General features: G+C 43.8%; 1 protein-coding gene across 19 annotated transcripts in view; it reads left to right on the forward strand.

Annotated features, from left to right (window-relative positions):
- Window positions 1-8,088: 8,088 nt before the first annotated feature.
- JAKMIP3 (Janus kinase and microtubule interacting protein 3) overlaps window positions 8,089-16,363 on the forward strand; it is a 33,851-nt gene continuing 25,576 nt past the window's right edge. For all 19 annotated transcript variants that reach the window (XM_074159152.1, XM_074159154.1, XM_074159155.1 and 16 more), the window contains exons 1-2: window positions 8,089-8,223; window positions 10,116-10,613. In XM_074159152.1, coding sequence (XP_074015253.1) covers window positions 8,089-8,223; window positions 10,116-10,613 — 633 coding nt within the window. The remainder of the gene's footprint in view (window positions 8,224-10,115; window positions 10,614-16,363) is intronic.

The following is a 16,363-nucleotide window of genomic DNA, read 5'->3' on the forward strand; positions in this document are numbered from 1 at the left end:
AGAGGAATGGTGTTAATCCCCAGCGCTGCCACCTTCGGTGGGTACTGCAGCCCATCCCCTAGAGCATCGTCACAATAAATCTCCAACAAGGCTGGTAGTTTCATCCTGTTTTTTCTTTCTTTCTAAATCAGTTTATGGGCCAAAGGACTTGCTCGCTATTAAATAAATAGGCAGAGATGGGCTGGAATTAGGGAGGGGAGCCTCAGCAGCTGGCAAGAAAAGGTTATTTAAATTGGATATTTAGTAATGAAAAATCAAATTTGAAATAATCAGATCCTCAGTTTTTTCATGTTGAAGTAGCAGTTTTCATTGGGGCTTGATGGACATCTAACAACTTGTAACTGTTTTCATGTGGGAGATTAATTGACTTTCCATTCAAATTCTTGTCTGTTGCTGTTAAATGTAAATTTTTATCTTAGTTTAGAACTGGGCACACATCTACTGAGAAAAAAAAAACAACAACAAATTATCAAATAGAAATATCTCTTTTGGATAACCACGGTCAGCCTAAAGAAAGGTTCCTCCTCCCATCAGCATCCTTCTGTGCTGCCCAGTTCCTCAGAACTGAGTTTGAGCATGAGTCATTCTGGAAATTAGTCTTAATTCTGAAATCTAAAACACAATGTTTTTGTTGCCACAGTAGAGTCTGTTATTTTCAAACTCATTTATAAATTGAATAATTCCAAGAACTGCATTGCAGTTAAATACTGCCTTTTCCGCTCTCAGATCCAGCTGTGTTGTGTGTTCATGCAGAAGAGGGTTGGAGAGGTAGCGTTAAATAGTTATTTAGGGATGTTAATAACATGCTTAAAATGTTTCCATAAAGTGCTTTTGGATCATACGATGCCATCTGTGTTACAGTTGATTGTAGTTAATTATACAGGCATGAATTCCTTGGGAAAATGGATGGCATTACTCAAACAGTTTGTTTTGTGATCAAGATAATGGAATGACACAATATTAAACTGACGGAATTAAGCCAGAAATGCATTCCTCGCTAATAATCCTCCACAAATCAGTGGAATTATTCTGAGTTGCTCCAGTTTAACTGAGAATTAGGGTAGGTGTACTATTGTGATATTATTGCAATAACTCCATGTATTTTTGTACCTTAAGTGTTGTGAAGTATCTGAGAAAAAAAAAAATTAGCTTCCTACAGAATAGCCACTGTTTCTAATTAATTATTTTACTTTCTGCAATTTAGCCAGAAGAGATGTAAAAGCTTAACAGGTGCTTTAAAATGTACATGTTGAGATTTAGCAGCAATTATGCCTTCCAGTACTGAAATTCTATTAATCTCTTCTGTTTTACTATAAACCACTAACTATTCACACAATTGACACCCATCTATGTTTTCTATTTAAAAAAACCCAAGAAACTGTAAAATTTAATGATGAATAATCAGTGGGTGGGATTTAGACATGACTGTGTGTGATGCAAACAGGTAACTGCTCACCCCCCCAGCGTAGAGGAATCTGTGCATGCTGCATATGGATGTTTGCTTGGGGGTTGCAAACATGGTCCGCCCATCGAGGAGTTAAAGCTGACTATGGTTAAGGATTAATCCTTGAGGAAAAATCCAGGTCAGTCAGGATTTGACATGTGTCTGTTAAAGCTGTTGTGGAATTGATCTAATCCCAAGCAAAACTTTGGCGAGACTTCCATCTGCAGAGACCCAGCACTGTGTGCTGGGGTGGGAGGGTGGGGGATTGTTATTTTGAATTTAAATCAGATATTATTTCATCAGAGATAAGTTTCAGAACTTATTTCACACTGGGGAACGTTGGTTGGTTTGTTTCCCTTGTGGAAGCTGAGATTTGCTCTAAAGCAGCGGACTGTTGATAAAGGAGCTCGTTAGCTTTGCACTAGGGGTAGCTCCTGAGGGATTTGCTGGCACGTGGTAGTGTGTGGTGGTTCTCTTCAGAGTGGGAAGATGCTCTTTCCCAGTGACCCAGGGCCCTGAACACAAGTCTCTGGCATCCTGAGTGAGTGTCCCGTGTACCCGGGCTTTGCTTACGCTGGTGGCTTATGCTGGTTTGGATCAGAAGTTTTGTTCTGAACCTGAAAGTTCCTCAGCAAAAGCGTGGTGAGGACAGGCACGCTCCTTTGGGAGGCTGGGTTGTATTTAAAAAAAAAAAAAGTGTTTTATCAAACTAGTCTCACTTTAATGATTATCTAAACAGCAGTGAGAAGAAGCCCTCGTGGGCTGTGTACAGGAAACACGCACCATAACCATACGTCCATGGCAATACCGGTCTTGGCAATTATTTCCTGATCTCAGTGCTCTCAGCACTTGGTGCCTGCTTACTGCATTTTTCCGTGTCATTTCCAATGGATTTTCCTCTCCTCACATTGCAGCCGAGCGAATAATGTACTGTTTGGGACAAATGTTTGTACAGAAAAAAAAAATCACCCCAAAACCAGCGTGTGAGGAGACGACATTGGCAGAGCCCTTTGGCTTAGCATGAAATACCTTTTGAGAGGAAAACTCACTTCTTGCATTCGGATCTATAGACTGTTGAAATCCTCAATGAAAAATTGAGATTGCTCAAGAAGAGCTTCCCCATATGAGGAACTGGGAGCTCAGCCATAGGAAATATTACATTTTCTTTCCATTATAATATTTTGAGATACACCAGAGGCTCAAAAGGTTTGTCTAAACTCATTAATTATAACAATTTGTCAAAAATGGAAAGCACCAGTGTTCACAAGGCTGTATCACACATTGCAAATTTTCAGCATTTGTAAGAATAGTGTTTTGTTTAAAATATTGGTACTCTGGGTAGGGATTTATTAATTTATTTTTAAGTGCAGTGAAACATTGATTTCAGAAAGTACTGTCTAGAAAACACATTTTCCAATTAGCCTTGATGTCTGAATTGTGAGTCAGGAGGCAAAAAGAATGATGAGCCCTGCTACAGGCAGCTTATAATGCATTATTAATGCTATTTTCAATATCAAACATGCCAGGAATCATATGCATAATATATTCTCCCAGAATCAAAAATATGAAGACCTTTCTGTTCTATTAGAATGATGTGTCTTATAGATGTCCCCCTCTACATAACTCATTGGGGAAAAAAGAAAAAAAAAAAAGTAAAAATACAAAGGCAAGGTAAGTGGTTTTATAGGAAATGGGTCCCTGCCCACTGCTGCCCAGCCCCACAGTGGTGATGGTGGCCCCAGAGCTGGTGGGGTGACTGTAGGGACTGGGCTTTGGCTTTTGAAGGGTCTGTGATGAGTTTTGGCCGCTCAGCATCAGTGTCTGGGCCGAGCACACGTTAACGAGCCGCTGGAGCAGGCTGGGACCTCCAGGATTGCATGCCCTCGCCAGCATGACAAACCATCTCTGCTGCCTTCTCTCTCAGCACAGGGGTGTTGGCTTGGAAATGTTTTTGTGGAGAATTTTTCTCCCAGTATTTGGGAGAAATATTCTTTTAAGACTGGCATTTGTCCACCGGTCCCCAGATGGCTTTTCTGTGCCCAGGCACGCACCAGCAGACACCACTGGCTCTGTGTTACAAGACCAGCACTTTTATTCATACAAATAACCACTTTCATAGTTCCCAACAATGGGGCTTGTCCCGTGGCACGCACAGCTCACGGCTGTCACTCCAGTGCTGTCTTACTCTGCCCAGCCTGATTTCCCATTACTGCCCCTGGGAATCACATGCCCAGCACACACCAAAGGGACCGGTGACTCTGGATTGTGCATCCCGTCATGGTCTGCATGACACTAAATAGGTGAGGGGGCCTCTGTGTCCATCACCAGTTCTTGACAATAAAACCATTGCTTTCGGGTTTTTCCCTTCAATCTGAACAGCAGCCTGGCCCTTGGAGAGATTTTGGTGGGGAGCCCTGGCCCAAAGCGATTCTGTGGTTATTTCCCTGTGGGGTCTATGGACATGCCTCTGGCAGGGCTTCAGCTTCCCATGCTCGGGCTGCTGTTAGGGGACAGCAGGGAACTCTTGCTGATGGTATCTCAGATCTTCTTTAGAGGTGTTGTGGACCTGCTCAGAGCACACGTTGCAATACAAGCCTTGCTTTCTTGGAATAAGCTAACCAACTTTAAATTTTATTTTTTAGTAGAGAAAAATCAGATTTAGGCAGATGGTTGGCACAAAACTTGTCAACTCATACAATTAAACCTTGGTAACATTTTAAACAAAAAATTAAAAGCTTAAAAACTGAGGGTATGAGGACACAGTGCTACAAATGGACCTCAGAGAGAGTTCCCATCCAGCAAACCGAGCTTGGGAACCATTGGGTCCCCAGCTCTGCAGGGGTGACACCGGGGTGGTGGGCTCCTCTGCACGGTGCTCCTGAGGGCTCTCTGAGACAACACCAGCATGGGATAGAGCAATGGTTGATCTTCAGCCACGGGGAGTCCCAGGGACACCTGGGGACCGTGTGCGCAGGGTGCCCAACTGCTCTGCACCATTGCCACCCGCTTTCTCCCAGAAAATCAGCTGCTGGGCTTGCCCTCCTCCCCCATGCCTCTGGTACCGTGCCTGCCTTGCAGTGTACGAGTGTCAGTTCCTTAGGTTTATTTCCTGTAAGAAAACAAACAAACAACAGTTCTTGTAGCCCTTGTCTATCAAAAATAATCCTTCTGTTTTAAAATATTTTCACAAATCCCTGTATTGTTCAAATTATTCAAATGTAAGCCGTTAAAAGCTTGTATTATGCTGCTTCTCATTTACTCGGGTGGTGAAACAACCCGACTCACCTGCTGCATCTCTCATTAGAACATAGCGTTTAAGAAAATAATTGCAATACGCGCAAATGCTTCATTTGTCACAGTAGGTAGGATTCGGTGCCTGTGGCTACAGACTGCCCCATTTTTTTATCTGTAAAGAAAGGGTTTTTAAGGCCTCCATAGTAGAACAGTCACTGATGTAGGGCATCTTCTTGCACAAGGAAGCAAGAATCTTAAATGCTGAGAACATCCACTCCTGGTTTTAGGTTTTTCAGACAGTAGCTGTAAAATTTTATTTATTTCTGTTTCTTTGAACAACAAAACACATGTTTCTATAAAAACTTCAAGGCTACAAAGTCAAGCACCAGACTGAGAAACAACAGAATTAGGGCTGTTTGTGCTGCCTTGGTTTGGTCAGCTAACACCAGGAATTTTTTTCCCCCACCTTTTTCTCTTGGTCTCAGCCTCCCCGCTGTTACCCTGACCCAGGGTGAGTTTGTAGGGGCTGCTTGTGGTACTCGATTTCCCCGGCTCTCAGCAGCTTTCCCCGGGGAAGCCAAACCCCCGCCACATCCCCCGGATGCTCTCAGCCCTTGCAGCATCGCAGCCCATTGCTCCCTCCCTCTGCGCTTCCTCCCTAATGGATGCAGGTTTTTGCTCTTAGAGTTCAAATCAGGCAGTTCTATTATTGGTGGTATTTAGTATTGATACTTGACTATTATTATTTATTGTTCTTTTATTATTACAGCTGCTCTGTACCGTTAAGCCTCTTTACTCGTGCTTGGACAGGGAAAAGTGCTGTTCTGTTGGGGTTTTGAGGATGAGTCAGGATGAATAAACCAATGCATTGAAGGTCATCGTCCAAAAAGATCGTTATCCACATTAATAAGGTCAGTATTAACAAGGTTGGAAAAATTTTTCCAAATTTGAGCTTTTTGTGTATTTTTTTTATAGTATAAATTAAACAGATCTTTGAAACAAGGGTTTAGTTCAAGCTGGAATTGTAGTGACAGTTAAAAATGAACCGAAATAAGTTTTTGAACTGGTAAATACATGTAATCTGTGCAGGATATGATTTTATCTAAGCAAGTCAAAGTTTGCCAGTGAAACATTTTTTATTAGATTTTACATTCTGTAAATTCCCATGCTGCTGTAAAATTCCCGATCCATTCTGCTGTTTGCTCCAAAGCAAGGAAACCACGTTGTCCTCATCCTGGGGTCAGAAGTTGGCCCAAGTTGTCTCTGAGAACTCTGTTGAAAGTCAGAGCCGTTACAGCACTGGATTTCGCTCCTCTCTGCTACCGTCTGTAGGACCCTCCAGTTCTCGGAATGTTGGTTTGATCCTTCTCCCTGCTAATGGAGTTTCCTCATTTTGCGTTTCCGTGAGCGTGTCTCTCTTGTGGGAGCCTGTTCGCTGGTCCTCTTGACGTTTCAGTCAGGATTGTGCTCCCATTGATTTTTTTCTTAGACAATTTTAAAATGAACTTTCATAGTGGAGTCAGCTTTGTCTAGAGAAGCAGAGGCAACTTTCTTTGTGTGTGTTGCTGTTTCTCATTTAAATAGGCATGAACTGGGTTTTCACAGCCATCGTCTATATCCACAGTTTGAAAAATTGCACAGGGTAGTTTTCAAGGAGCTTGTGTGGGGATTCTCCTTCCACAGTGCTTCGCCCAAACAGTGTTGTTAGAAGAGAGGATCCTTCAGAAAGTGTACGGAGTGTGAAAGAAACATTGGGGAAACACTCATATTGTGGGATGGCGCAAACCGTACCTACATTCCACTGCTCCAGAGCTAAGCAAAGCCTCCAGGACACAGGGTTTTGCCCAGAATTTCTTGCTACCCTCAAGTTTGCATTAAATTAAATCTGTTCATGTGATTGATGAAGGGAGAATTGGCAGCAACCTGAGCACCCTCCTGCTGCCTTGTTCAGCACAAACTGTGACACCTTCAGTCAAGTTCACCTCTGCACAACTGACAGATTACAAGGATTTCATTTGATTTGATGACTAGGTTAATGATTTTTTTTTTTTATAGAACTCTGATAGAGTTTTCTGAACAATAGTATGGATGCAGCATAAAAATGGCATTAACAGATAAAAAAATACCATCTTTCTCCCTACTTTTATCTGTCATTTCAGATTGCAAATTCTTTGGAGAGAGTTTGTGCCTAGCTCTTAGGGTCCCTGTGCCTGTCAGTTATGCCAAACTAGAATGTGTTTTTTGCAAGGATATGAGTTTTCAATAACTCTTATATTCTTTCCTTAATAGTATTGATTATAAAGGATCTTTGAGTTTCATTGATAATTTGACGTTCTAAATTTGGCACAGCCTCTGCAGGCTTTAATAATGCATTCCAGAACACTGCTGTTTATTTTTGGACAAAGTGTTGGAGGATGTTGAAATAAAAACAGACAAATGCATGTAGCTTTTAGTACTGTACTTAATATTATATGTTTTGTTGACAAATCTGAAGTTATCACTATAAATTGTGTACGTTGCATAGTTTACGAACGTGCTGGGGTTAATGGATAGGCTTCAAATGCAAACTATATTCATATATGAATACTGTGAAGTTGGGTCCGCTTTTGCCCAGTTCTCCACCATTTAACAGAATGAATTTGCTTGTCTCGGTTTCATTTGTTTAAAGTTGACTCAAAACCTCTCAGTGTGACTGAAACTACCGCTTTGTTACCAGCGTTAGATAAAGCTGTAGAGATCTTAATGGCTGTTTAGATGATTCACTGCACACTCCCGTAGAGAAAATTCCTCTTGCCTTTGGGTAATCTCTGCTCGCTTCTCTACTTTTTCTGTTACTTTTACTATTTTCATCATGAATATCTGAAAACTATTTCTAGGAAACCAAACATTGCTTTTCTTAAGACTTCTTTTTTTTTTAAAGAACATAAAAATATTCTGCCTGTAGTGAAACCAGTTTTCCCAGCTGGACTGTGTCCAGGCCATGGCAGTGCCAGGGGATGGTGCTTGGACATCCCTCCCCAACATCCCCATCCTCGGCACTGGCTGAATTCCAGCGCAAGTGAAGTGACAGGGAATGTTTATAGTTTGTGATTTAAATCTTTTGCTCTCGGAAGGTATAAAAAAATATATTATTACCTCTGGCAATGTGCGTAGTTCTTACTTAATCCAGGGAAGACCCACTTTAGCTGGCTGAGATGGACCTCGTGCTCCCTAGAAATGTCTTGTGTCTGATGGTGCTCTTGGCGGGTGAGGCATCGCCCGCCTCTGGCATCTGACAGTGCGTGTGTGATTTCCCTCCTTCCAGGCAAGTAAGAAAATGTAGTGGGACGGAGGGAAGGAGGAGAAGCCCCGAGCGAGCGCTGGGACGAGGGCCTCGGGCAGCACTCCCCTCGCTGCCGTGCGGCCTCACCATGTCCAAGAAGGGCAGCAGCAGCCGAGCCAGAGGGGAGAAGCCGGACGCCTTGGCTGCCTTGCAGGCTGCCAACGAAGAGCTCAGGGCCAAGCTCACCGACATCCAGATAGAGCTCCAGCAAGAAAAGAGTAAGGTGTGCATCTCTTCCTTTCCTTCCACAATTAATTAAAACAAAGTCTGTTGTTTCTGAACACTAACCACACTCTGCCCCACTCGTAGCTAACTCCTACACCACTTCCACAATAAATCACAGTGCATGCACCTGGAGCCTTCCCTGGGAAACAAGAGGCAACCCCTTTATTGCAGATTTTTACATTGTTCTCCTTGTATTTATAACATGTGTACGGTACAAAAGAACCCTGAAAGCGAGGTCGCGTTGGCGGTGTGGCTGCGGGTGGGAAAGGCGAGCAGTGAGGAGGGACAGGACCCAGCCTGCTCCTGCCAGCCAGCAAGATACGAAGTTGAGAAATCACAGAGCTAAATGCCAGCAAAAGATCTGGAAAGACAAACATCTGCCCAAAACAGATGGCACACTCAGAGTGGTGGGCTGGAAGCTGTCCCTGTCCTTTGTTTCTCTCGCTACAACTTTCCCCAGTAAATATTTACCTATTTGTGAGGTTGGCTACGTTGAGGGTTTTGAATGCAATTTCGTGTTATTCAGAAATTCTCTTTGCTGATTCTTCTCTTTCACATTTACACTAATTTCATTTGGATTTTATGCTCAAAATCCCTCAAACTGGCTGCTTACAATTTCCAGCTATACGTTAACAGGCGTCAGCCCTGCCTCCTGCTCTGACTGCCAAAGTTTCAGAAGCCACAGTTCGACCCTGAGCCTTTGGGAGAGCGGCAGCTAATGCAGCTGGAGCCTCAGCTTTCAGAGCCCTCAGACAGAGCCTTCAGCCCATGTCTCAGTGAGGGCATGAAAAATTGATTAGCTTTTCCCTAATCCCCCAAATTAGTTTCTACTGATAAACTTTGGGGGTTTTTTGGTTCCAGAGCATTAACAGAGACATGAATTACATGCAGGAACAGAATGATATTCTGCATTTTTCCATTAATTTGCATCATTATTAGGCATTGTAGACTATGAATCCAATTTTTAAGGAAGCTTCTAAGGCTGTGTGTGTGTGTATATATATATATATAAATAGAACATGTACTAACCCTTTTGTTGTGAAGCAACATTTGCAGTTTTAAGACTGAGGACCCTGTTTTCCTTCTCCCTGTCCTTCCCAGCCACTTCTCATCGTGGCTTCTTTTGTAAATTGAAATGTCATTTGACCCTTCTGTGGTCAGATATATTTAGTTATCTGTAATGCATAATTCATTGCTTAAAAAGCACCTGGTAAAATGCAATTGTGTGGGGCTTTGCAGTGGCTTGCACAGAGCTGCTCATGTCCTGCGCGTGCACCTGCACGCAGAGCAGTTTGGATCTGTGTGCCAGAGCACGCCGAAATAATGGTTAGCATCTGATTTCTCACCTCTTCTTTTGGGGACGTGGTGTGAGAGCTCTGCAGGTACCCAGCTGAAAAACCAAGTAAGGACTCAGACTCACTCCACAAGACACTGGCTAGTTCCTACATGTGCGTTATCTGAAACATTAAGCTGTTTCTAGCCCCGATTACACACCCCTCAGCCTGTTTCTGAGCATGCACCTCCTGGAGTGTTTGGATGTGGATGGTCAGTGCACCTGGGTGGTGTGCTTCTAGCATAAATTTGTGGTACTTATTTATATTGTGTTAATTCATGCTTTTTTAGGGCACTGAATTGGGTAAATCAGAGAGTCCATAAGATTGCAAGAGATTATTATTTAATTATAAAAATAGAATGTGATGCTAAATTCAGCATTGGTGCTTAGACTTTCATCCTCAATATCAATAATTTGCAAAATTATCATGATACATTTTGGTTTTTCTTTTTTTAAATATGCAGATATTTCTGCTTATGGTGGTTTCCAGTATAAGAAAGGTCTTTCCTACAAAATTTTCAGGGTTCTTGTTTCTTATTTTTTGATTTTCCTTGTAGGTCAGCAAGTTGGAAAGAGAGAAAAATCAGGAAGTTAAGCAGATCAAAGAGCACGAGCAGCATAAAAGTACAGTGGTGGTAACAGAGCTCAAAGTCAAACTTCATGAAGAGAAAATGAAGGAGCTCCAAGCTGTTCGAGAAGCACTTTTGAGACAGCATGAAGCTGAACTACTTAGAGTAATAAAAATTAAAGATAATGAAATCCAGAGACTGCAGACCCTTCTCAATGCTGTACGCGATGGGGCTCCTGACAAGGTGAAAACAGTGCTGCTCACGGAGGCGAAGGAGGAGGCCAAGAAAGGGTTTGAGGTTGAGAAAATAAAAATGCAGCAAGAAATTTCAGAGCTGAAGGGGGCAAAGAAACAAGTGGAAGAGGCTTTGACTATGGTCATCCAAGCAGACAAAATCAAAGCAGCAGAGATCAGGAGTGTGTACCACCTGCATCAAGAGGAAATCAACAGAATTAAGAGGGAGTGCGAGAGAGAAATTCGTAGACTGGTACGTGTCGCTGTCTGCATCTATGTTCTTACTAACGCTTATGCTATTGATAGTAAGTAAGTGAAAGTTCAGTGCTGGACTGGGATGAATGGATAAGGATGGGCTTTCAGACTTCTGGAGCTTGCTTCAAATCTGCTTTACCTTTACCAGAAGAGATGTCAAAATGTTTTTTAAAAATGAATAGGATGTTTTGTAAGGAACTTTTTTATCTGTGCCAGTGCCTATTAATATTGTTCATGTTTCGGATATTGGGAAGAGGCCTTGGTTACTAACTGGGTAGGGGAATTCTATGAAACAGTTATGTTTCTCATCCCTTGCCTCTATTTCCCCACCATTTGTTCCTTGGATATCCACCTTGGTCGCTCCCTTCCCCTGCCTTTGCTAGTCCCCGTAAACATCCCATAATGAGCTTTACACAATCCCCAAATGCTCGCTCTTCTGCATCCCATGGTGAGTCCCATACCTTGTAGGCAATGACCCCTTCCCTCTGTGAGGTGTTGAGGAAGGAATTTCTCTCCGTGACCCACCCTGGTGGCTTTCCCCAGGACAGGCATTGCTCCTCCTCTGGTGGCCCTGTGACCAGTGGCTCAGCAGGTCCCTGGCCTCAGGAGGTCACTGGGCTTCCTCACCTGCCATCACTCACCTGGTCCTCACTGGGTCTGTGTGATCGGCCTTCCATCGCCTACTTGAACCGTAAAAATCTGAGTCCCAGCTACAGCAGCCTGAGTCTCAAAGGCAATAGCTTATGGCTTCAGAGTATTCCTCCAGCGGCTTTGGGAACTTGTTGGAGAGATTAAATTGGATCATGTTGCTTGGAAAAGGGGAGAACTCCCTGCAGAAGGGAGCTCCCTCCGAGAGGGAAGTCTTTGCATGACAGCCTGGCAACCACCAGCACTTTCTGGGCTTTAGGGTGATGTTTTCTCCACTGCCATCTCAGCCACTTGCCTCACGATTCACACAGCCTTGTGAGCGCAGGACGGGATCCCTGCGCTGTCGCTGCCTTGCCCAAGGACGTGGGGACAAATGTAACACCCACGCTCTCATGATGGGTGTTTTGGGTCTTGTCTCAGTATTTATTTGAAGTCACCATCTTTTTGCATATGCCATGCTTTTTTATAGCATTCAGTGTCTCCGTATAAACTCATCCAGGTTTCTTCTAAGTCATTATCCCTTGATTATTACCATATCCTAAAAAAAATATCTAAAACTGCCCAATCGGGTTGCAGACCAGCCCAAGGCGAAGAACAGCCTGTAGCCATGCCCTGGTGAGGGCCCTGCAGGACCTGCCCACCACGGGGCTGGTACCACATCGTCAGCGTCCTAACGAACCGAGGTGACTGACGGCCACTGACACAGCAGGCACTGCTCCATCGGTCAGGGGAACGTTACCTACCCCTTATTTACCCACCCGTTCTCTCAGACTTTAGGTTGTGAAGTTGTTTTTTTCTCCTCGTACATTATTATTTTTATGAAGAGGATATTAAAATAACTTATAACCAGCTGATCTATTGATACTGTTCAATATCCTGCAGTGTAAGTACTTTCTTCTCTAAACACACGATATTAGATGCATTGATTTAATGCAGCTGAGTGAAGGGGTGGCTAATGGCCATCCTGACTAAACTTGCTGCGTTACATGAAAAGTCCACGCTAATGGCCTCTAATGTAGAAGCTATAAAATAAATATGTTCTTAGTTATAAGGAATAGAGTGGTTTGATATTATGTTTTCTAAATTGCCTTTGAAAATCAAACTTTTTAAATTCCTGCTTGACAGAATCAGATTATCTAACTGTACTAATTAAATTACATGATGCCATGGTTTTACCAAGCCCTGAGTGCTTCCTGCCTGACTTTAAGCACTCTCAGCCCCACTGACTCCCCGTCATTGATTTCTGGGGGAGCTGTTGGCTTCTGGCACCTTGCCAGGGGGGAGGGGGGGGGGGCGCGCTGCCGTTTTGGGGGGAGAGGCTGGTACTCCACTGTACTATAAAAGCTCCTCTCTAGGAAAATGAGGCAATTCTCGAAACACTTAAACTATTAATGAAAACCAGTGCTTTTTTTCCCCTTTTAAGACAGGGGCCACCAACACCATGCAGTCACTGAGCCTCGCTGGCTACAAGGGGACACAAACGCAGGCTGGCCCAACGTGAGCATCCGTCTGTCCAGAGAGCACTGGGGCTGCACCTCCGTGTGCCGGCTGTGGCGCACAGCCAGCCCTCAGCTGCTAATGGCTCCCCATCAGGGCTGTAAAAGCTCCGTGATTCACGTCCAATGCATTATTTAGTCATTTTAATCAAGGGGGGAAGTAACCTTTGAGCAAATTATTATTTCACGGCTAGAAAAAATACAAGAATGGAGAAAGACCGGTTGTACTCATTGATGGTTGGCTTTGCAATGACGTGAAGTCCTTTAACATAGAGTAATTTTTGAAGTTATTTATCTCTGATAGGTACAGGTTTTCATTTCCAAGTCAAGTATATCTATGCAGGGTTAGCTTATGGAAAATACTTCCATACATAGTCTTTTAAAAGAGTCTTTTAAAAAGGTGACTTAGCACTAATCCATTATTCTCCTTTCAAATTAAATCTAGGGTTTTTTTCCGTATTGGGCAGACAGGAGCACATTTGTTGATGTCTCACTTTAGACTTTTGGAAAAATGTTAGATGGCCTTTAAAGTACCAGCTGTGGTAGGAAGGTACAGCATTATGTGAAAAGGAACTGCACAGCCACCACGTTTCCTTCAAGCAATTGGAGTTTATTTTGCTCTTCAGCATCCTCCTGTTCTGTCACATTTTGGCAGGGAGATGCAGGGTATAAATGCTCAGGCTTTCAAAGGAGCTCTGCTGTGAACCTTCCCATGTTGCTGACTCACTACAACTTTGAATGAAGTTAAATTATCACACCCAGACCCAGTGCCCATGACTGAACATTGTCCTCGCCAGGGTTCTGAGGGAATCCCTGCATTTTTGCCCTCTTCCAGAGGAGACCTGGTGATGGCACAGCTGCCCTGCAGCCTCTCAGACCGGCTCTGCCTGTGTGCTCTACTCCTCTCCAGCACCAAAACTGAGTCCAAAACATAATTGTGGTCAAACGGAGAATTCCAAACCCACCTGCAGGCTGGCTCCTGCCCAGCTTGTGCGCCCCCCTGCCTTCGCAGCACACCGGCTCCTACAGTGTCTCCAGGTGGGGATTTGGGAGTTGTGCCCTGCAGGCACCCCAAGGCTTGCTAACAGCTAACAGGGTGTAACCTCTCGTCAGAAACAGTTCCTGCCTAGTATTTACCAAATAGAAATTCTAGCTATTTATTCTAGTTATTTTCAGGAGCCAGGGTAACCATTACCTGTGGGTGCGGATGGCTTTGGACTAGTCCCACACCGCAGGGCTGAGCGTCTTTCCCTTCTGGAAGCAGTGTGAGAAAGGAAACAGGGTGCTTTGCAAAAACGTATGTTCAGATTATTCTGGCCTCGTGTTTTGTGTTTGCCCATATGGCTTGTGCTGCGTGCGTCTGTAAAGTCTGAGCGTGATGCCGTCCGGAGAAGCACAACCAACCCAGCTCAGCTGTCTCCGAGGCTTAGGAAATGGTAATGCAAGAGAAGAAAGCCCCTCGCAGATGGCAACAAGTATGGCAACGACCTCCTTTCTAGACAATTTCTAATTTTAGTAAACTTTTTTTAAATTTTGATTTGTTCATTTTAGAACAGCTTAAAATACTACATGAATGTATTTAATTGCATTCGTAAGGTCTCCCACTGGTAACAGCACAGCCCGTGGTAGGGTGTGCGCTCCAAGGAAAACAGCCCTTCAGTCAGGAGGGTTCCCTGGGACCAACTGGCCTCCAACTTTGTTCAACGGGGACCGAAGTTCAATGTGGCAAAGAGCACGTCAATTTAACTTCCGTGTAGGTTGGTGGGAAGGGAGAAGTGCTGAACAGCAGTGGCCACTGCAGCCCTTTTGCCCGTCTCATTTGTGAGAGGACTAAAGAATCAGAAAAACTGAAGAAATGAGATTTGTCAGAGACTGGAAAGTGTTTCTTTTCAATTTAAGATAAACTTTAGTTGATGGTGATTACCCACAGGTTTAATAACCTGCCCTAGCACCTCAGGTGAGCCCATTGTACGCTGAGACCTTCATGGCTTCCGTGGGGCAACGCAGCACCACGGGCAAAAGGGAGTCACCCTGAGCCCCTGTGTCTGCGGGCACGTCCCTGAGATGCCTTGCCAGGCAGTGGGGAATTAGTGATGATGTCTGGTTTAAAGGGCGGTATCGGATGAGAAGTGTAGGAAGCTGACTTTTTAAATATTAATTTTATTGCTGATTGATTTAGTCTTTATCTTCTCTTTTTTTATTCTCTTACGCGATGAAAAATTGCCATATTTGGTATTATAAAGGTATCTCAGCAGTCATCCTATACTGAAAGGTAGACACATTATTCAAGGTGAATAATTCCATCTTGCAAATGTGGATTTTTTTCATCATTTGTGGTTTGAACCTTATTCACAACAGTATTTATTCCAACTCGACCTGGGCTGCTGAAGGATTTTGTTGTATATTTAAAGCTATACAACATTGCTCCTATGTTTTGGAGGGTCAATAAACCCCCCAGTTCTGAGTTGTTCCTTTCTGTCTTACAGTCCAGTTGTTAAAAACGTTTTTCTCTGCAGTCCTAACAAGAAGCCTGCCCTCTCCCGTGCTGTGACCGTGCTGTTGTGCTCCTCAGTGGCACTGAGATACACGTCCTGGGCATGTCCTCAGCGTGAGGAACAGATGATGTGTATTTGCAGGGAGAGCAAAGGAGAGGAATGCAAAATGGGACAAGTGGGGGGAAAAACCTTTGAATCTTTCTTTATGCACAATTATTTCTCTCATACAATGTACCTTTCTCTTCAGATATAGTATTAAATTTAATTCTCTTAGAATTTTTCTTATAAACGGTGCAAGTTATTATTCATTGAAAAATCTGATTAGTATTTTTTTCAATATATCTTAATATAAATCCAGAAGTATCTAACAATTTGATGTGAGTAGCTTTACATAGAACATTGCCAATTCTGTGTACTGCCATTCACACCTCACACACTCCAAAAGGAATCAGTTTTCAGAAACAAAAGCCTGTAGTCACCTGGCAAAGGAAATTTTGTGGTTATTTATATCCTGAGTGGGGCAGCAAATTAGGATTTCACCCACACCACTTAACCTTTCTGTGCTTAACAGCTTAACGCTGCGTCTCCCAGCGTCGTCCCAGGGATTTCAGTGGAATTACGGTGATTTGCGGGACGGTAACGAGGATCCAGACCCTGCCCCTCAGTGTCAGTCCCTTGAGCCGGGGAAGCTGTGGGCGAGGTCTGGTCCGAGGCCTCATTCCTGGGGAATATCGGGAGGCTGTGAGATCCCAGGGGAGCCGTGCCATCGGCCCCGTGCCACAGGCTGCTCTGCTGGAGGAGAGCTTTGCCGCGCCACCAGCTCCCAGTATGTGACTGTGTGTAACAGTTGCTGCAGCACCTTAGTTGTCTGGAAATGGGCGTCTTACACTTACTGGGCTGTTATAAACATTTTATGGGATTTAATCAGTCTGAAATAGAATCGTTCTTTGGCCAAAGTCGTAGCAGAATGAAGTTTTTGGTAATACAAATCACACGTGTCCCTGGTTAACTGCAAACAGATGACAGATCGTCTCCTCTCATGTGTGATGATTTGGGAGGTTGGTGGAACAGCGGTTGGGCGCTGCTGATGGTGAGCACCTCCTGATGAG

Source organism: Numenius arquata, chromosome 15 (genome assembly GCF_964106895.1).
Source record: "Numenius arquata chromosome 15, bNumArq3.hap1.1, whole genome shotgun sequence".
Taxonomy (NCBI): Eukaryota; Metazoa; Chordata; class Aves; order Charadriiformes; family Scolopacidae; genus Numenius; species Numenius arquata.